The sequence below is a fragment of the Argentina silus genome (assembly GCF_951799395.1).
Source record: "Argentina silus genome assembly, chromosome: 7".
Lineage (NCBI taxonomy): Eukaryota > Metazoa > Chordata > Actinopteri > Argentiniformes > Argentinidae > Argentina > Argentina silus.
Genome location: NC_139661.1, coordinates 7,452,946 through 7,474,277, shown reverse-complemented (window position 1 = coordinate 7,474,277; position 21,332 = coordinate 7,452,946). Strand labels below are relative to the sequence as shown.

General features: G+C 40.9%; 1 protein-coding gene across 1 annotated transcript; it reads right to left on the bottom strand.

Annotated features, from left to right (window-relative positions):
• Positions 1-1,577: 1,577 nt before the first annotated feature.
• lhx2b (LIM homeobox 2b) lies at positions 1,578-8,506 on the bottom strand (the record flags this gene model as incomplete). The annotated part of the gene is made up of 5 exons (XM_083673106.1): positions 1,578-1,871; positions 2,363-2,568; positions 5,889-6,259; positions 6,626-6,828; positions 8,300-8,506. 5 exons carry the CDS (start codon positions 8,504-8,506, stop codon positions 1,578-1,580), a joined length of 1,281 nt encoding a protein of 426 aa, XP_083529232.1.
• Between the last annotated feature and the right edge of the window lie 12,826 nt (positions 8,507-21,332).

Here is a 21,332-nt window from a genome sequence, read left to right as displayed (position 1 = left end):
CAGCAGGCAGTAGTGGGGTGTTTTGAGGGATAAAGTTGTAGGGTAACATTAGAAATATGGCTGAGAATTCTCACTCTCATACCTTCCGCCTTGTCTCCGTCTTTCGTTTGAGAATCAGAGAACTCATTTTTTGTTTCCAATATGAACACGTCTGTATGCCATACACATCAGGGAGAATGAGCCAGTCAGCAGTTTATGTGACAGACTTTGGAAAGAAAATGTTAAGTGACCAAAACAGAAGCCCATAATTACAGCTTTGGATAAGTATGGTGTTTACTGTAACAGAAATCTGGCCTCTTCACTTGGTTTGGACTTCCTATACGATGCTCTGCCTACATTTATTACGGTGGAAATATCATTACGTTGGTTTCCAGTGCTTCCACTCCTGTTGGAAGATAATGTTGTTTTTGAAAATAAGATATTCCAAATCCATAGTAGTATAGCGCAGTGGATTCTGGGTAAGAGGTAAGAGGTTGGATTGAAAGAGTACATGTCACAATATGTGTGCATGTTACTTTTAGCTCAGGAAAATCCCCATTCAAATTCAATTAAAAAAAAGTTATACCATAATAAGGTAAAGCATTGTTTTTAAGATAAATGCAAGTCATATAATCAGAATAATTTAAAACACTACTAGTCTTCATGACTGCTCAATCCCAAACTGGTACAATTTAATTTAATTTGTGTGTGTGTGTGTGTGTGTGTGTGTGTGTGAACATGATATTTTTGAGAGCAATAATTAGTCCACCAACTATAATGTATTCTAAACTTCAATTAATAGTACACCCACACCCACACCCACACCCACACACACACACACACACACACACACACACACACACACACACAGAGACATACACATGCAAACACACAGTTTGAGTGGACCTTTAACTACCATTTCCTTGATCCAAAATATATTCTGGGTCAAAACATGTGTTTCTATTTGATCTTGAAGAGAAACCGATATGAATATGTTGGGGACTCTTTAGGATAAAATGGAGTATAAGGCACATGGCAGTCTTAGGATATCTTAACCTGTGTTTAATCTCAGATTTCCCATAATTTTACAATCCTTCTCAATGTTTCCTAACAGTGACTCCTGTACAATAACATAAATATTGTGCTGGAAAAAATGAATTTCCAAAATTAAGCAGTTTTTCTTTTCCCCAGTCTCATTCTGTAAACATTGAAAAATGCAAATCAAGTCTCTTCAGTTCTCCACAAAACAACAACAACAAAATAACAACAACTGTTCCTTCTGTAAGGCTTGGCAGCCTCACTATGCAAATAGTCTCAAATGGGCTCAGAGTAAGAGTAAGAGTCTGTTTCCTTTCATTTACTATTCCATGTAATGTCTCTATCAGTCATAGGTCTCTGCTTCAGTTCCGTGTGGACAGAGTCGGGGGGTCAGGTTCAGGGAGAGGCTGGTAGGTTGCTTTTTTTTTTTTTAAAGGAAGGGGGCTGGTCAGGGTGGTCTGTGAGGGAGAGGGGCGTCAGAAGAGGCTGGTCAGGGGGGTCTGTAAGGGAGAGGGGCGTCAGAAGAGGCTGGTCAGGGTGGTCTGTGAGGGAGAGGGGCGTCAGAAGAGGCTGGTCAGTGTGGTCTGTGAGGGGCTCCTGCACTCGTGGACGTCCATGCTGCCAGACACAGAGGATAACACGGAGGTGACCGTGGGCATGGTGGGGTTGGTCAGGTCCGTCAGGGTGGTGGGGGTGCTGGACGGGCTCATGGAGGCGTTGGAGATGTCCGAGGCGGGCCCAGAGGGCGTGCCCCCCTGCAGGGTGGAGCCTTCCGACGTCTTGTCCATGCCAGTGCCATTCTCCTGACGCAGAAGGTTCCGTCGGAATTTGGCCCGAGCATTCTGGAACCAGACCTGTGTACCACAGCAAGGCAACATCGTTCCGGCTGTTAGTTGTTAGTGATGGAACCATGGGGGGAAGACAGAGGGAAGGTTTCAACTGGAATACTAGGCATGGAAAATATAACGCATCAAAGCAAAATGATTGCTTTGTTTTCTGGGAGCGTTAATTAAAGCGGAGCGATTTTTACAGAATTTTTGTTCTGAAACCTTTTTGTCTCGTTTTTTTTTCTTCAGTCCCCCAGATAATTTGCTGTCGTCTTTGTGGAAATCAAGCTCTCTCTCTGTCTTGTGCTTTCCCGCTTCCCATAATAAGCAGTAGATAGCTGCAGTTTATTTCTTTTTTTTATTCTCAGTCCTCACAATTCCTATCAGAACATTGAGATAGAAAATCCTCCTTTGTTACTCCGTTTGATTCCAGTATCTCATTATTATTACAATCATAATACACCAGAAAATAATACTTTTTTGTTTTTTTCTCTTTTTTTAATATATTTGTCAATTACCTGTAAAACCCGCTTGGTCAGGCCAGTCTTCTGGGCTAGCTGCTTCAGGTCCTTGGCGTCTGGGTTGTGGTTGATAGCGAAGTAGGACTTCATGGTTCTCAGCTGGTGGTGTTTGAAGGAGGTCCGCATACGCTTGGTTTTCTGGCTAGAACTGTACTGAGAATCTCTGTCCATCGAGTCACCGTCATTCTCATTACAGCTGAGTGCTGTAGGACACACACACACACACACACACACACACACACACACACACACACACACACACACACACACACACACACACACACACATAGAGTTGCTTGTTAGACTATGTAAATATAAGTTAGACATGATCAGCAGCAACCTGTGATTTACATGAGCCCCAGAAGGACATCTGAGTATATTTTCATGCCAAGTTGTCAAATTTGTTCATAATGAACTTGGTGGTTGAGGATAGTTCCTGTAGGGGTCAGTTGTAGTTTTTATTTATTTAAATGAATGAACAGGACAAGCAGCATCCTAAGTTGGAAAACTTAGAAAAGTGAGTTGAAAATCAAACATGGCCTCCTTACTGACCAGGAAAAGTGTCTCACACCACCTTTACGCTTTCCAAGAATCATAATTATAAATCTGATTTTGTTTGTTAGTGAATGATTCATAGGTTATATATATATATATATATATATGTTATATACACATATATATATATATATATGTCTTGGGTAAGTAAAAGTTTAAGTAAATATGAATGTTTATAACATCTCCAAAAATACACATAAAACGATTTTTTTCGGCAGCTGAATAAAGACTACAAATGACATGCCATTTTATTTCCACCAAGTTAACATCAATCAAATGACACTATATTGTCATTCGTTTAAATTCAGTTGTTGTTGTAATCTGGGCGGTAGAGGGGGAGCGAACTGTTGTACTGCTGCTGTATTGCAATATTATTGGCCAGTACCAAAAGAGTGCCGTGACATTGACATGCTTTGCATGACATGAGAATTTCACTCACTTAGTGTGATTGTGACAGAGACTGACCAATATAAGTGTGTGCAATCACTTAAAGCTACAGCTCAAGTTGTGTTTTTTTTAAGCCGAGGTTTTACGTTCTGAAACATTATATTTTTAATCGACAAATAGGAAAAAGGCATTTGTCGTTGGGTAACAGATTATTTGCGTTGCAGCAACAATAATGTAATAACAGTGAAATACTATGTAATAACATACTATGTAATAACATAATAATGATGATAATATTTATTAGGCAGCGTCATCATCATCATCATCATCATTATCCTCATCATTATATTTTTGGTGTTATTGGCCCCCATAGTTGGCTACAATTTTGTAGTTGTCTTATTTACTGTCATTAGGCAATAGATCATCAAATCGTGGATTACAAGAATAGCTATGACACATATTTCCCAGACAGAAATTTCTTGGCAAATGTCTACGTGTTGCTATCTATGCATAACAGTTCTGAGATGTTTAATTCTCCAAGATAAATATTAGCTATTCAAATTTCTCAGAATAACACTTACTACACAACTTCACTTACTAATTTACCTATCCTATACAAATACCAGGCACACAGAAAACATGTTGTCACTATTCGCCATTCATTTGTGAAATCTCATTTAGAAACTATTTCTACAATATTTCTGCACATGCCCATTCAGACTTCAGATAGACCTGTCGATTTCTTTTTACAAAGGATGTTAGCTGACTTTTCCAGGCAAGACTTGAGTCAACATGTTACTATCTCATACTTTTAACCTGCTGTGAGGCTTTGTCATACGTGTTGGTGTCCATGATGCATTATCTTAGTCGGTAAACAGTAGAGGGCAGTAGCGGCCCGACTCACTTCCCCTTGTACCAAGAGTGGGGAGAAATGTTACTTTGTCTGCTTTGGCTTACTGGAGGAAACTATTACTGGGTCAATCATATAATGAACCATGTGGAATATGTTGACATGGTCAAGTCAATGATGACACTTTAACTATTGATAAAGGTAGTAGGCCTTGTTAGAAGCGTGTGTTGTTATATATAGCCTCGTTAAATAGTACATTTCAGTCATTATATGGATATTAACGCAATAGTTTGACCTTTTTGTAATAGCTTGATTGAGTGTATTTCTGAAATGATTATGAACGCTTGCGCAACTGAAAGCATCCAATTAACAAAAGATTGCGTTTCTTAGACTTCGACCCAATAAGAGATAATTAGGCTAAAAAGGACTTCTTGATCATATATTCGATTGCTGCTGTTCGACCACAATCCCTACTAAATAACTCGTCAAGTCTCGTTGATCTCTTGTAGTAGGCCTACACATCCACTTTGGCCTCGTCCCAGTCCAACAGGCCCCCGAGTGCGCAAAGGGGCGAGCAGGAGAACTTTAGACGTCTATTGAGGCTGACAAGTGGAAAATGGCTAAGGCGAAAGCCGGAACTTCAAAAACATTTTTTTTCTCAAAGAGGACAGGAGGAGGAACTGATAGAACTTTCTCCTGTAACACTCATTTGACGAGCTTTAGGGAGGGATTTTTTTATACCTGATCCGCGTTAATCTGTGAAAGACAGGGATTCAAAATTAATGAAATTAACAGAAGGATTTTATTTTTATTCCTATTGAGATAATGTGTCGTTGTTTAGGCCCACAGTAATACAGTGGTCGCATTGAAACTTTGCTTCTCGCCGTAAATAAGTTGGTTATAAGCTATTGCTTTCATCAACATAGTTCATCATCAGCGTGCCGATGTGATATGTCAATCAACGCAGTCTCAGCGCAGTTCAACCACCTCAAGCACAGTAGTATTTCATAGGGAGAAATTATGAGAAAATGTATGAAATATTGCATGCAGTCGATAGTTTCGATTGTTTCCATGTGTTATGATGTTGAATGGCTTGTATATAATTTTGTCAAGGGCAAAATAATGTGGCCTATTTCTATGCAGAACAATACATTTAAAAAAAATATGAATGAAATGTCACAACACTTACGTTTATCTATGGCATTTTCTAAAAGCAATTTTTAGGGTGGGAAAATGGAACTTTACGAATAATACAGTTTTTCAGCCATGAACGAGGTTGGTGAAATTGTTAAATACAAAAAATCAATGCATGATAATTATAGGTTATTTCAAATGTTAAAGCACTTTGATCATTTTCATCTTATTCGAATGAGAAAAATGTCTGTCTGAGGTATTTTATGTTTATAGGCCGAAGTCAGGGCAGGCATACATCGTCAGCACAATATCATAGTTTAGGGCTTATCTTAAAATTAAAGTAAATTATTGATATTGTACATCCCATACACACACACACACACACACACACACACACACACACACACACACATACACAAGACTCGAAAATATGCGATGCCACGTTATGGAGCCTTGCAGTGCATTTTACACATGTAGGCCTATTATGGTGTTTTCTGCCATTTGTTTTTTGAAAACGTTACTTCATTCAGAGGAATGACCATTCTCATAAATATGACATCTTAATATTAATTCAGAAGGTTATCGCCGCAGTCTTACCTGCATTGTAGGCTGCCAAGTCTCCTCCTGGTCCGGGGCTTTTCCTTTTCCTGGGGCGCCCTTTCTGCACCGTCCCCACGCCGTTGAAGTATGATAGTCCCAGTGTGTTGGCTGTTCCCAGTCCTTTGTGAGAGGCTACATCCGCATGATTGTAATGTGTCTGATATTCCCCTTGTATTAGAGTTTCAAAGTGCAGCCGACAGTACACCAAACTGTCTTTCATGCCAAAGTGGTCCCCAGTCGTGAGCATCTTGTTGCAGGTTGTGCAAGTGAAACAGTTCAAGTGGTACACCAAGTCCCGAGCTCGCATGACCATCTCTGAGGCCGAGATCCCGAGGTGGCATCGGGCGCATCTCTGGACCGAAAACCTTCTGCGAAGAGGACAGAACCCGGTCAATGCGTGAGTTACATTGATCATAGGTTCATTACCTAAGCCGCTTAGTTGTGAAAATTGTGCAGCTCACGGCCTGTTGTGAAACAGAAGCATGCTTTTGGGGAAGTGAAGTTTTTGCAGGCTATAATTAAAGGTCACACATGGTGTTTTAGCGATGCTTGGCTATGCAGTAGGCCTCGATTGTGGTTGTTTTACTAAAATGGATAGGCCTAATTCATGATTATTTCATAGATTATGGGACATTCTCTTTTTCGTTTCTGGGACAACAATTGTCTTGGCTATTTATAATTGCGTTATTATACATTGAGCTTAGCCATCATTTTGGAGGGTTTGATTGAGTTACCTGTAGTAATCTTCCTTGCAGTAGATACTTCCGTCTTTACTGAAGCAGGTGAGCTCAGACTCCAGGTTGAGCTTGCACTCGCAGCACTTAAGACAACGCATGTGCCACTGTTTGTCCACCGCAAGCAGGTAGTAGCGGTCAGCGATCTTCCCACCGCAGCCCGCGCATAGAGCCACCCTATCACTGTTCATGCAGGACATGTTCTACAAAGGAACCAAACAGACATTTAGAACACACAAGAACATGTCACCACAACCTTTGTCACCACAACCTTTATCGAAAATATCTATAGGCCCCATAAATGTAATCTATCGAAATATTGTCTATCTGTATCTTCTACGCTCCAAAATATGATCATTTTCGATAGTCCTATGCTGTATACCTTTCATTTGTAGATAGTATTTATTAAATCATATATTTGACATGTGATATCTGACTGGGGGCATTAAACTAACAACTAAGCGTAGCCTATGCGTACAATGAGACATGGTAAGTTAGCATTTGACAGGTTAGGCCCACACTAAATTCTATGTCCAATTAACCCTAAATACTGTAAGAAAATAACAGGTCCGTTACTTTTGAGAATAAACATGTGTACAAAAGTGAAACCTTCATAAACAACTGGTTAATGTTACCTTCGAAATAAAACGGCGTAAAAAACGGCATAGTGAAATCAAAATCAGATCAACACACACACACACACACACACACACACACACACACACACACACACACACACACACACACACACACACACACACACACACACACACACACACACACAGCCTTATTTATCATATATTTCTAATTTTCTTTCCTCTCAACAATTTGGGTCTAACATTATTGCTAGAATTAATGCAATGTATATCATTGATTATACATCAATACAAAGAAAATAATTGAAATAATTGAAATAACCTGTCAGATGTAAGAAATAATAAACAAATCTTGCACTCCCTCACTGAGGTATAAGTGAGTGGATATTAGGCTTCTATTACTGTCATAATTTATTGGAATATCATTGTCTCTAATATATAATGTTTAATAACTTGTCACACCAAGAAAATACAAATCATTTGTCCTTTAAGTCAAGTCACTAATTTCATTAAAACATAGTGTTTGTGATTTGCACTGGCCTATATTTTACCTTATAAGCTTATTACTTGAACAAATGCCCTAATACCCATGGATTATTCTGTTAAATAACATAAAGGCCCTAAACGAATTTACTCAACAAAAGAAGGGAGTTGATGTATGCTACAGCTGTAAAGGTGCAGATGTAGAATGTCTGGGCCTTTAAATCCACAGCATAACCAAACCTGAATCAATACTTTTTCGACATTTGCTACACATTAATAACATATAGGCGTTGAGTAGGCTACAGACATTTTACTCCAAACTGTTTTTTAGTAACCTAATTTGGTTTATGACCGGGGTTTATAAATGTTTAATATACATCTATATTAGGCCTACTTCTGGAAACTGAATTGAATCTCATCTTTAAAAGTTTTAATTAGAATCCTGTATACGGCAGGAGCATTTAATATTCAATGGTTCATGATGACAGTAGGCCTACTTCTTAAACTACTTTTTTGCATGCACTTTGAAGAGTTGCTAATAGGCCTATTTGCATAAAACATTGCCAAACGCCCTAATAAGACATTGTTCGCTTACCATATCAGATTCCCCCATATCTATTGCCGAACTGATAGCTGCTGACTCGCTCTTTCCTCTCCGGTCCATTTCTTCCACAACACCATGCATGTCGCCTCCAGGGAGGCCGTGGAAAAGCATCGTAGCCGCAGAAGGGAGGATGTTATACGTGTTTTCTTCAGATCTGCAACCCAAGATTTCCATAAGACGCAAACCTAGCCCGTGCATTGGCAGTCAGATTTTCCCTTCTTGGTGTGACAAGTTAGAATTCCAGATCAGAAAAAAAATATGAGGCAAAAATGGACACGTGTTCTCCACACTACGCATCATCTGGCAATGGAAATCATCATCCGAATCTCTGCATCTCTCTCATAATAATTTATCAATTAAAGTGACAGAATCCGTCTTTTATTAATGTGAATGTATTTTATGCTGAATATGAATGCAATTATTTATTATCATGTCAGAAATCCCATTGCCCAAATAATTTCTAGGGAGACCATTAAAAACATACCAACTATCGAAGCCCCCGCTGCATGGGTCTGGTACCGGTCCCTCCTATTTCTTCAGGAGTATTTACATTAAAACATTTTGCAGGGAATTAGTTAATGTTGTTTTTTCTCTCCTTTGCAGACCTTTAGTAACGCTGGCAATTGACACTGCCACCACTTCTATAAAATCACTGTAACACCAAAATTGATGTCCAAACGAATCGATAAAAAAATCAAGATCACAACAGCGTCTGAGAGATAGTAGGCGCGTGCATCTCTCTGTAGCTGCGTCCTTGTCAGGTTTTTCGTGGAACTAAAAGTGTCCAAGTTGTTGTTGCAGCAGCGTTTGATGATGATATCGATGTAAATCTATGTGCACTTTTTAAGAAAAACAAAAGCTAGAACTCGTCGTTGGTAAATAAAAACACATGTAGCCTGTGCATTTAGATCCTGTCGGAGGTCTGAGATAAGCTGTTTTCCTTAGCACTTTTTCCCCGTTGCCAAGAAAGCTGCATGTGAGTAATCGAGGAGGAGGAGTTGACTATACATTCAGTTAAGGCAAGAGTCGAGCAGCCCTATCACTGTTCCATCCTTTCTGGCCCTGCGAAACACTCCGCGCCTTTTCTACAGGGACCCTTACGTCACATCCCACGATTTATGTTCATTGGTTGTTCAACATCACCGAATTCTTATTCTACTGCTGCCGGAGAGGTATTTAGTCCATTCTTTCGTTGGTTATCAGAGACTGTTTGCTGTTTGGACTCATCGTTTTGTGGCTGCTTTCTACAAGATTTAAAAAAAAAAAAAAAAATATTAAGTAGAGCCAAAGAAGAAAATGAAGCAGAAGAAAAAGAAAGAGGAGATTTTAACGTTGTTTTTGATATTGATGAAGCTTTCAAATACTTTTTTGTGGAGAACGGGTTTCTTTCTCTCTCTCTCTCTCTCTCTCTCTCTCTCTCTCTCTCTCTCTCTCTCTCTCTCTCTCTCTCTCTCTCTCTCTCTTTCTCTCTCTCTCTCCTCTCTCTCTTTCTTTCTCTCCCTCTCTCATCTCTCTATCTGTCTGTCTGTCATCTGTATAGGCCTGTAGCATGCATTTTTTAGGCATTTTGCAATGTGTAGTTTTAAAAGTCAAACAGTTGTCATTTCTAACATAGGCCTTTGTAACATTAAACGTTGAACAGCCCTATAATCCATTGCGCATTAGGTTATTTTGGACCGACCAATCGTTTGAGGGCATGACAATAGTAGCTTTACTACGACTGTCTGTATTCCATCAAAGGAACTCAGTGCTTGTGTGAAGAAACTAAGTCTCAGCAGACGCAAACAGACACCTGGCTGTGCAATATGCTGACAATAAGTCATTAATACCTACTCAGCGAGTCCCATCTCAGCGCCTCACAGAAATAGGAATCCCAGTCACATGATGTCACAAAACGTCAGCAGGTTGAAGGTCCAGAGGACAAATGCGTTCCCAGTTCATATTAAAAAAGAAAGAAGGAATCAATAAGTTGATGAAAAGTTCACGGTGGTGTTTCCTTATCTTGTTGTAAAATAAAAAGTGTATTGAGCATAAGGGAAGGTGCGAACGTGTGGATAGAATTGATTTATAGTCCACAGTTGCATTGTTGCAATTTATGCAGATCTTGTTTTCGATTTGTTTAATCGTTCTAAACAACTTAATTATCTTAACTGAACAACATTTACATAATTATTGTACTTAAAATTATCCTTCGTTTTGCCATGATAGAAAGTTGACGTGTCCATAATCTCCCAGATGGTGTTAGCGTGTACAAACATTTTCAGGAATTTAAAGTTTAAGGGTGTCCATTACAAATCTATTTGGATTATCATTATCATAGGCCTTGTATTTATATTGTGATTCCACATGAGTTGTATTGTAAACACATTAAGACAACACGCAATATTATTTTGATAAGCATTTTGAGGAGCATAATTCTGCACGTCTGCATTAATTATGTCTATAGCCTATTGATAACATTGGAATCAATGATTTATTTCAGATGGATAAAAGCAACGACAACAGTTCCAAACAATACAGTTGAGATGCTGTTGTCTTATTACTAATATAATAATATTTAAATAACTCATGTCAACCTATTTTTCTCAAATTGACCTTGAGTTCGTGATATAAATATGGACAGAATTCCACACGACATTCACTTCCAAATGAATTATTTTAATGAATTATTTCAATGGGACTCCCGTCTAGACCTCCTCCGTTTTCGAATCAGTGTTGCGTGGTGACGCTCCTGTCCCTGGCCATAAGCCCCTTCTCTGGATCCGCTCATAATTAGCTCTCTGATCTTAATTGGGAGGGGAGTATGGACTTCGTCATCAGAGGACATGCCTTGTTGAGGAGAAGAATGGACGACAGAAAATACCTCCGATTTGTGTGAGAAAATTACATCACGTCCGTCGGATTTTTTTCTTGTACCACATTTGAGGCAGTATAGGCCTGTATTCACATTGATACCCAACACGTTTTCGAGCAAAACAATCTTCATCAATAGAAAAATAGGGAATGAAGATGCCAAGTTGTTTTCAGTTTGGAAAGATTAAACCTCGAATCTTTACCAGCTCTTAATATTATTTTCATCAGTGGGAAATAATAATTCTCGCATATTTGGTTGATAATTTGTGCAAGAGAGTCTTGAAATCAGTTTACAATACGTAGATCTCTCTTGGGTTGCAGATCTCTCTGTCAACCAATAGATATCATATTCAACTCCTGACTCTTTAAACGAATGTTATCTTTGGGGAAAACGAGATTAAGCCTACAATTTTCTACACTTGACACAACGTTTAAAACAGCAAATCGACAACAATAAAAACGACAATATAATCACAATAATGATAATGTTAGTATGATAAAAGTCTAATGTTATTATGATAAAGTATACTTATACAGGATAATTATCATTAGTAACCTATTTGCCTGATATAGGCTGGTACTAAAATGATTTCTTATCCTTATGTATTCATTCTTGTTAGTAGTTGTAGCAATAGACCTACAGCAGTAGGCCTACAGGAGGACACCGCTTGTTGTTGTGGTGGTGGTGGTGGTGGGGATTTGAAAAATACCTGTTCCTCCCTAGCACGAAAACCCTGCGTGTATTTTAAAGTTTTATAGCACAAATATGAAGAGACATGTTAAGCTCCTAAATCCTTATGCAAATCAACCCCTGTGTAATACCCTTAATTGAATACATGCATATTTATCATCTGCGTTCTCTGTCTGGTATAATGCTGGCTTATACATTAAACATTGTGGCACCGGGCATGTCTGCGGGCGTGTATGAAATATGATATTGCAAGGATCTGCTAAGATTGAAAAAAGAAAACAAGGTGGTTTATTTTTTAGAGCACCTCTTTTTATTAAACAACACTTGATTTCGGCTCTGTCCCAACTGTTCCCTGCACGTGCTGAGCAGCATCTAAAATGACAATTAAAATGAAAATATTTTCACTGTTGCTTTCTATTAAACTTGAGTTGTTCCCATATCTTTCCTCTGATCTGTATTTGCTGATGTCAATAAGGTTAAGCTACTTTCGTGGACTATAGGAACCAATGTTTCAGAGCATCGCGATCTTGTACGTAGGCTATCCCCCAGTGTCAATTATTTCAAGCCATCATCAAAATTGACATCAATCCACCTACGCTTTCCTATTTGTATGGGCCAGCCCAGTAGTGGATTCGTGCCATGCAGCAATAAAATACACATGCTATAGCATCACTCACAACCAACTCCTAATTCCAATATTGTAGGAATTGTAAGTAGGATTGGATTACGTGATAACTTCGTCTCAAACAATATCAATGGTGTAATGCAATGAAATGTCTCATATTCCTCCGATCTCTCCATTGTGAAACATGGACTCCTTTCCAACTGGCATGTTGGCTTAAAATTGCATGAAGGTATCAATCAAGGCCTATAAGCCTATAGACTAATTGCCAACGGTAGGTTGCTCCATTGAGGTGAAACTGCCATGAATAGTCTAGCCAGTCCAGAATGCTGAAATCGTCGAAAATTATGAGGATTAATTTGAGATCATTCCATTTCTGAAATTCAAATGGACCGACTTATTTAGACAATATGCTGACTTTCGTTTCACTATTTTGAGCCTGCTATAGCATGTTACCTCGTTAGTAGTCCGCTGTGAATTAAGGGGCCTTTTTATGCCCTCAGCAAATTAAACCAATTGGTATCAACAAAATCAACGTGAGCTCTATCTTTTTGTTGGTTCCGAATACTCGCATATAACTAATCTGTAAAAACTGGCGTGCGTGTGTGTGTGTGTGTGTGTGTGTGTGTGTGTGTGCGCGTGTGTCTGTGCGCGTGTGTCTGTGTGTGTGTGTGTGTGAGAGAGAGAGAGAGAGAGAGAGAGAGAGAGAGAGAGAGAGAGAGAGAGAGAGAGAGATAGTGGGGGCAGTATGGGACGTGATGGTGGAAAGTACAAATGATTTTAGCCCAATCCCTCCCAATTTGATGTTTTCCCCCATCAGTTTGGTTCTCTCATGCATTTGGCAGCCTTTCAGAATGGCCATACATTATAGTCATAGTTATTAATAGGATAATCCATATTTTGTTTTCATGAATGCAGAAACTACATATTGAAACAATTTATGAATTCCAACAGAATGAACAAATTATGATAATACCACTAATGATGACATAATAATAGTAATAATGATAACAACGGAAATAATACTACTATTACTACTACTACAACTACTACTACTACTACTACTACTACTAATAATAATATACATATATATAACAACAACAACAATAATACTACTACTACTAATAATAACAATTATCATCAAATGAGTAATCAAACTTTAATCCCATATTTAGACTGTCCATGACTATATTTGAGCATTGTAGTGGTCTTCCATTAACTGTTGCTCTAATGCATGTGTAGTAACACTGTAATTACTCTTGAAACAACATTGTATCAATGTAGTGATATACTGTACTCATTTACATAGCAATGACAGTAATTCACAATTACCCGAAAACACCTTACACACAAAAAACATTAAATATGGAGTTGGTTCTGGGTGCACTTTTAGATGATTCTAGCACACCAAACTAACTTTGACACTTGACTGAGAAAACATGATGCCATGGGAGGAGGAGGAGGAGGAGGAGGGGGGGGGGGGGGAGGGGGGGACGGACTAAATGCTGAGGCAGCTTCACTCATTACTTCTTGTCTCATAATGATTTCCAAATGGGCAGCCATCAATAACACAATCTGCATTTTCTGAAAAACATCATCCTAGTAAGGCTTTGGCATCTTTTTGATCTCCCTCTATTTTAATTGTATTCCGCATAAAGGTATACAGAAGAGACGGCTTGGGTCCACAGCTAATGGGATGCTGCTAGAAGTAGGAAGGGGGGTTACATGCTCTCAGAGGAGAACACTACTGTAATTAAGAAAGGGAACAAAGCAGAGGAGACTAAAACACATGAAAGGGAAAGTATAACCTAATCAAGGTACACACACACACACACACACACACACACACACACACACACACACACACACACACACACCACAAGTCGACAAGGCATCCGCATTTTACAAGGAGAGTTCATATGTTGTCACTTTGATCCAAATCCTAACATACAGTACAGCAACACAAACTTGTATATTGTACTATGGCAGTGGGAGATGTGTGGGGATTAGTAAGTTAGTATTCCTCCCTTTCTGCTTTGATCATGTCTATATTGATAAGCCCTTAATGGAATATTCATAGAGGTGGAAATACATGTGTTTGTATGTGTCTTTGTGTCTGTGTGTGTGTGTGTGTGTGTGTGTGTGTGTGTGTGTGTGTGTGTGTGTGTGTGTGTGTGTGTGCGTGTGTGTGTGTGTGTGTGTGTGTGTGTGTGTGTGTGTGACTACAAGGGAAGTATTCAATAACAAACAAATGTGCTCTCCTGTCCCTCACTGTTAATGACCCATACAAACACATGGTTATCGGGCAGCAGTGAGACAGGGTACAGGAGGAAACCATAAAGGAGCTCAACACAGGAAGGAAGCTATGAAAAACACTGGGCCTGGGTTACATCAGGTCATTCAGACACAGTACCTAAGTCCTGGCAGGACACCCATCTCTTTCAGTACAGTATTAGACCCAGTGCAGCCTCTCAGTCTGAACACCATGTAATAGGACCAATGCACTCTGTCAGTTCAAACTGTGATGCCTTATTACGTCTTGTCCAACATCTCTGTATAATCAATCAGACCATTCAAAGTCAGGCTTTTTTTTTTATTCTTTTTTTTTTTACTCCATTTTCAAAGACAACACAACATTTCATCTTCAGAGGGATTTCTGCCAATGCGGTTTTATTACTATGTTCAGGGAGCTCAAAATTGCATGTTGGAGAGGCCAACAGGGAGCTCCAAATTGACTGATGGACGGACAAACATTAGGGTTTACTGTGTTATAGCATTCAGAGAGAGTAGGGTTTCGTTTCAATCACTATTAGATGTGCACTTGCATTGCCTCCAGAGCATGGCTCTAACTTTCTTTTTGGTCTCTGTGTTCAAAGAACCATTGAATAATCTCTCAGTAGAAGAACTTCAGTGAAGGCCTTCCACTGACTCTCTGACCAAAGGCTGATACCCAATCCGTCAGCGGATTTCTGAGCAACCATGGGACTTGTATTCCATGGTTCCTGGTTTATGCTGTTCAACCGGATTTTGCATTAGATTGAAGATAACAACATAAGCTACTGGTACGTACTTTGAACCTGTCATCCACCTCACTGATTGATGATGATTGAGAGAGAACTGTATGCTGATGGAGAACTGTCGTGTAAATGCAAAACATCCACACAAGCACAGAACACATTCACCCATTTGAATTCTTTCTTGTCTTAGTATAATGTTAGTATCAGGGGTCCACTGCTTCTACATTGCTCCGTGCTCCCATCATGGCCCCTGTCAGTCAGCCCCCAAACAGCGGGGACACAAAAGAACCCGAATCCGCCACAGGAGCCCCTCTTTGGAGAGCAATTCTAGAACTTACATGCCTCTTATTTGTTGGGTCAAAGGTTAAATTGCTGACCCTCCCCTCCATTCCTCCTCTCTCTCTCCCCTCCGCGGTAAAGCTGTACTGAGTCCTATATTTACATGGATTAGAGTCCTTTCACTCTGAAGAAAAGAGCTGGTTCACAGTCAAAGCCCGAGGAGCAGCCTATGCTGCCCGAGTGGCCACATTATTCACTGCCAGACAATGACCATATTGTGGTTATGTGGAAAAGGAGGGGGGAGGGAAAAGAGAAAGCCCCCTTCGCCATGGCAAAGTCCTCCGCTTGTGCCACAGAGCGGGGAGGGCCAAGCCCCATCCGCTTTTCCAAGCAGAGCAAACAAAGCCTGCCCACTGTGAACGAGATGAAGATGTCAAAAGCTTTTAGGCAGGGGGGTGAGACAGGGTTTAGGGGATAAACCAACAAAACAAGTGAAAAGGTCTTTTCTCAAATGGGTAAATCCTACTAAGTCTACATTTCCACATCAGCTTTACTCTCTCCCTGAACCCTCCCCCCACCCACCCCTATCCTGTAACTCTTCTAAGAAATAAAATGATGTCGAATAAACAAACAAGTCTTCCAGTAAGGTCATACTATAAGGCTCTGGTTCAACAAATTCACAGCTCCCACTGCAAAAACCATGCTACTGAACACTTAATATATCTGTAAGACATCTGTTCAACCAGACAAATCCACATGTTTGAGAATGCTACTACTGCTTCAGAGCCTGAGCTGTTTCTTTCCAAATGCTGCTGCATATTTCATAATATCTTACCAAAAAATGCTCCTTTTGAGGGAGCACAGAGTTATCAATATGGAATAGATTTTTTTCCCATTGCTTTTCTATGGCATACCTGTATGGAGCCAGGAAGTATTTGAGGCCAGAAGCCTGAGGCGTAGGGGCGTGAATGACATAAAAAAAAGCCTGGTATACAGCCACAGCCAATTCACATGTAAATGCAGAGGCTTGTACTGACTCTGATTAACTCCCTGTGAGTTCATAGTTTCCCTGTTAACAAAGATGGAGCCTCTTTTCAGTGAAGCGGTACATTAAGAGGGTAAAAAGGAGGAGAGAGAACTAGTGGTGAACCTTACAGTAAAGCCTCTTCAGGACATAATGCAGCCTTCGTCTTCTGGGGGCTAATCCGCCTAGCAGATGCTGGACAGGCAGAGCCAGGGCTCATACAAGGGCCACGGGGAGAGAAAGAAGAGCAGGGGGACAAAAGAAATCACTCCTCTTGTTTTTCAATCCATGGCCCAAGCAGAAGTCTATTCCAAAGAGACAATGCATGTCTGTCTATCATAGCTTCTGTAAAGAGGCAATAGTTTTGCCGTCTTCAATGTGCTCAAGATCAAGGGGAAAAAAACTCATCACTAAGCTTGTGTGTGGACGCATTTTTCAACTCCACTAAAAGCTCTCACAGCATGATCTCTATAATGTACTTTTCCCAGCAAAGAGTAAATGAGAATGAACAGCGTTTGTGGTAAGGTGTTTGTGGATAGATGAGTTGAGGGTGCTACTTGGGTGCTATTTGCTAGGTTGATGAATGAGAGAGAGAGAGAGAGAGAGAGAGAGAGAGAGAGAGAGAGAGAAAATGTGTATGTGTGTGTGTGCGTGTGTGCGTGTGTGTATGTGTGTGTGTGTGTGTGTGTGGGTGTGTGGGTGTGTGTTGTACTGTTGAGTGGGTTTGTGTATTATAAGGGTAAGAGTGATTGTAGGTGGGTGATTTTGTATGCATGTGAACGTGTGTGTGTTGTTGACTCGTTTGGGCTGGCTGCTTTGCTACTGCCACCCCAGGCTGCTTAGAGGCAGCCCCCCCTGCATGGCACTGCTCTGCTGGTGTGAGACCAGGAGGATAGCCTTTGTCAAGGTGTACTCGCTTCAATTCTCACTCATCTCCCCTGGCACAGGGGTGTTAAATTATATGCTCCAGAGGACTTCGCATTCACATTTGACAAGACTCAGGTTATTAGGCAAACAGGCTCTGCATATGTCCCCCGCTATGACAGTTTTCACAGTCAAGGATTTCGACCTTTATTTCCACCCTGTACCCCCTGCCCTCCTCCCTGCCCCCCCCCCCCCCCCCCTCCCCTCCATCTCCATCGCCCAGTCCCCACTGCCTCTCTAACAAGGAGAGAATATCTATGCCTGAAGAGGGTGTGATCACAGAGAGGTTAGCTTGGGTTGAAGACTGCAGGCAGAGTGGTACTGTGTGTCCTTGCTTGGTAGATTGGCAGCACTACTCTCTGCCCCTCACCTTTCATTTTCAGTTTTATTTATATCTCTCTTTTGCTCAGTTCAAGGGAAAAACGTTTTTCTGATGACCATTTTGTTCCTGAAGAGGAGACAAATTACAAATGTGAGCTTCCCCTTTGTACTCGAAATAAATGGCTTTTTCATAACCAAAACGGAGCTGATGAAAAGAACGAGGAACATCAAAGCAGTTCGCCCTCCGACTGAAAGGTTAGAAGTTTAGCTTGAACATCGATTCCCTCACACTCTTTCTAGTAAGTTTCTCATTATCCGCTCATTTTAATCAGATCCACCATCAATTAGCGTGACTTTTCCCGGCGTTTGAAGGTGTAAAGTTGGACCTCAAGGACGCACAACTTTCCCTGTATTGAAACAGTATGGTAGTCAGTGTGAGGAAAGGGCTGCTGCTGCTTGCCATGCTCTGTCTCAGCTTTACTGCCACCACAGAGGAAGCGGTTAATTGTTTGACGGCCAGAGTTCAAGTCTGTAGTGGTCAGCATCGGAAGCAGGCCTCCCTTATGGAGAGAGCCAGAGGTAGGATGGGGGGTGGTGGTGGTGGTGGTGGGGGGGGGGGCACAGATCTAACAGTGGTGGTGTGGGGTGGTGCGGGGAGGAGGGGGAGGGGGGGGGGTGCATCCAAAGCTCTACCAAAGACGGGAGAAGAAAGCAGGAGAGCGTGTGTCTTTAGTTTAAGAGTTTTTCCACATCATAGCATCACAATTTCAAGAAATGTACTGAAGATGTACCCTTTTGACATTTTAGTTTTGTGCCCCAGAGGATCCTCTTGTGGCGAATTTTTTAATCAATTTTTTTGTGCCGTTTTTTAATCATGTTTTTTTTTTTTTTACTCCAAAATAGTCCAATTCTTTAGGAAAATGAATGCTCAGAGCATGGGTGCAAATCTCACTCCTTTGGTGTTGCCGGATAAAGAAGGGAAAGGACATTGAAAAAAGCTTGATTGACAGAATAAAGAATGAGGGAGTCGAGATAAAGAGAAGAGGGCTTTTAGAGTACACATAATTTAGACGAAAATGACAAGAGGAAGACAGATTTGGGTAGACAGACTAAAGCAGTGAGGGTATAGGAGGTCAGAGCAGAATGATAGAGTCTATCACAGTCTCTCTCTACTCCATAGAGCTATAACAGGGTAGGGAACATCAGTGTGAAGAGGGGAGAGAGAGGGGCGAGAGAGGAGTGTGAACACGGTGGAGGTTGAGACTAGTGGGGAGAGAGGGATGGTTGGGGACAGTGTTATGGTGGAGTGGAGGGGGGTGATAGATTACAATTTGAGGACAGAAAATGAGGTGAGAGTGGATAGGGTTCCTGTGAGGTTGGAGAGAGAGGGCAGAACAGTGGGGTGTCAGAGGAGGGGAGAGGAGAGGAGGGGAGAGGAGAGGAGAGGAGAGGAGAGGAGAGGAGAGGAGAGGAGAGGAGGGGAGAGGAGAGGAGAGGAGAGGAGAGGAGAGGAGGGGAGAGGAGAGGAGAGGAGAGGAGAGGAGAGGAGGGGAGAGGAGAGGAGAGGAGAGGAGAGGAGAGGAGAGGAGAGGAGCGATAGTTGTGAACTGAAGGAGTTAACATTCAGCCGCAGTACTAATCTCCTCAGGGGGACTTGGGGTGATATCCCGTTAGAGTGGAATGCGAATCTGTGTGATTCTGACCAGGGGCTGGCACAACTGGCTTTCTGGTCTCTCCCACAGCACAGCAAGCCTCGGTCCTGTCCCTGCTCCTTGCAGATGCTGGATGGATCTTGAATTTTTAATGTAAAAGGGGCAGTCCACCCAAAAATACAGTCCACATGTTATTATTAGAGCAAGTGGTCTGCATGTTAACGGGATAGTTCACCCAAATTCCAAAATAACATATTTGGTTCCTTACCCTATGGAGTCTAGGAGTCTAATTTAGCATGTTTGAAATTGCATTCCCAAATCATCCTATTTTCTCTGAAAAAACTCAATGATTGATTTAAATGACTTTGAGATGATTTGAGCATTAAATCTCAAACATGCTAATTTAGGTACCATTGACTTCCATTGATTTTTGGTAAAAATACTTACCGTTAGCAGTTAGTGACAGTGCCCAAATAAACAGAACCAAAGTGTGGATTACAGACTGTCCTTGTCCATAGACTCCTTTCAGGGTAAGGAACCAAAGTATGTGATTTAAAAAAATTGGGTGAACTATCCCTTTCAAGTAGCAGCTGTAGCTGGAGTGATACACTGAGACACAGTCCTTAACAATGTCGTTATCAGATTATATTTGTCTTACCACTCGTTTATGACAGTGACAAGTAACAAGAGCCCGCAAAATGGAATTCTTGTAAACTAGTTACGTATTCGACACAAAAAAAAAAATCACTATCTAGGACTTAAGAGTTTTGTATTTTTTTGTATTTGTTTTTATTTTCAGCTGTCAGTCCTCAGTAGCACTGACAAGCTACATGATTCCCTGGGGTTCACTCTCTCTCTGTTGTACAACTGTTTAGGATGTTATGTGGTGAGATGTGTTCTCGGAATAACACTCCCCTGCAGTTTACTGTGGGTTTGGCTGGGGTATGGCAGATGTCTGCAACACTGCTCAGCTACGAGCTGAGGGCTCCATTTCAAAGGCCTGTTTACTGGCAAGCCTTAATAGGAAGTGATCTTAAAGTGTTCCTTTAAACATGTCGGAGGCTAATGGTTTAATTTGCTCTGGGTATTGCTCTATCTAATGAGATTTAGCATGGGGTCCCAACAGCCCTGCTTAACTCATTTTTTTTTAAAAAGAGAGATATCATTTCTTCTCGTGTAGATTCATATATTGCAGGTCTCTTGATTTGTTGCATCATTGATTATTATTTTTTTTATATTGCCAAATCATAGGCTTGATTTGTTTAATGATGGGTATGGGAGTATCTATCTATCTCTCTCAGTGCATGTGCGTGTGCGTGTGTGTGTGTGTGTGTGTGTGTGTGTGTGTGTGTGTGTGTGTGTGTTTGTATGTACAAACAGACCGAGCTATTGAGCCATGTTTGGACCCTGGCCATACAGTGATGGATAGGCAGTGTCAGCAACCCTCTGTTGTCTTCATTTGTGTAGTCCACACTGTGGCCCAGGTCATCCATGGGCTCAAAGGATAGGAACGGATCATGGGGATATCCCTCCCTTCGGTCCAGGGATCACTCAATACACTGTAACTCACAGGCTTCTCCTCTGCTCTCTGGAAGAAAATATACACACACACATGATACATACTGTATATATATATATATA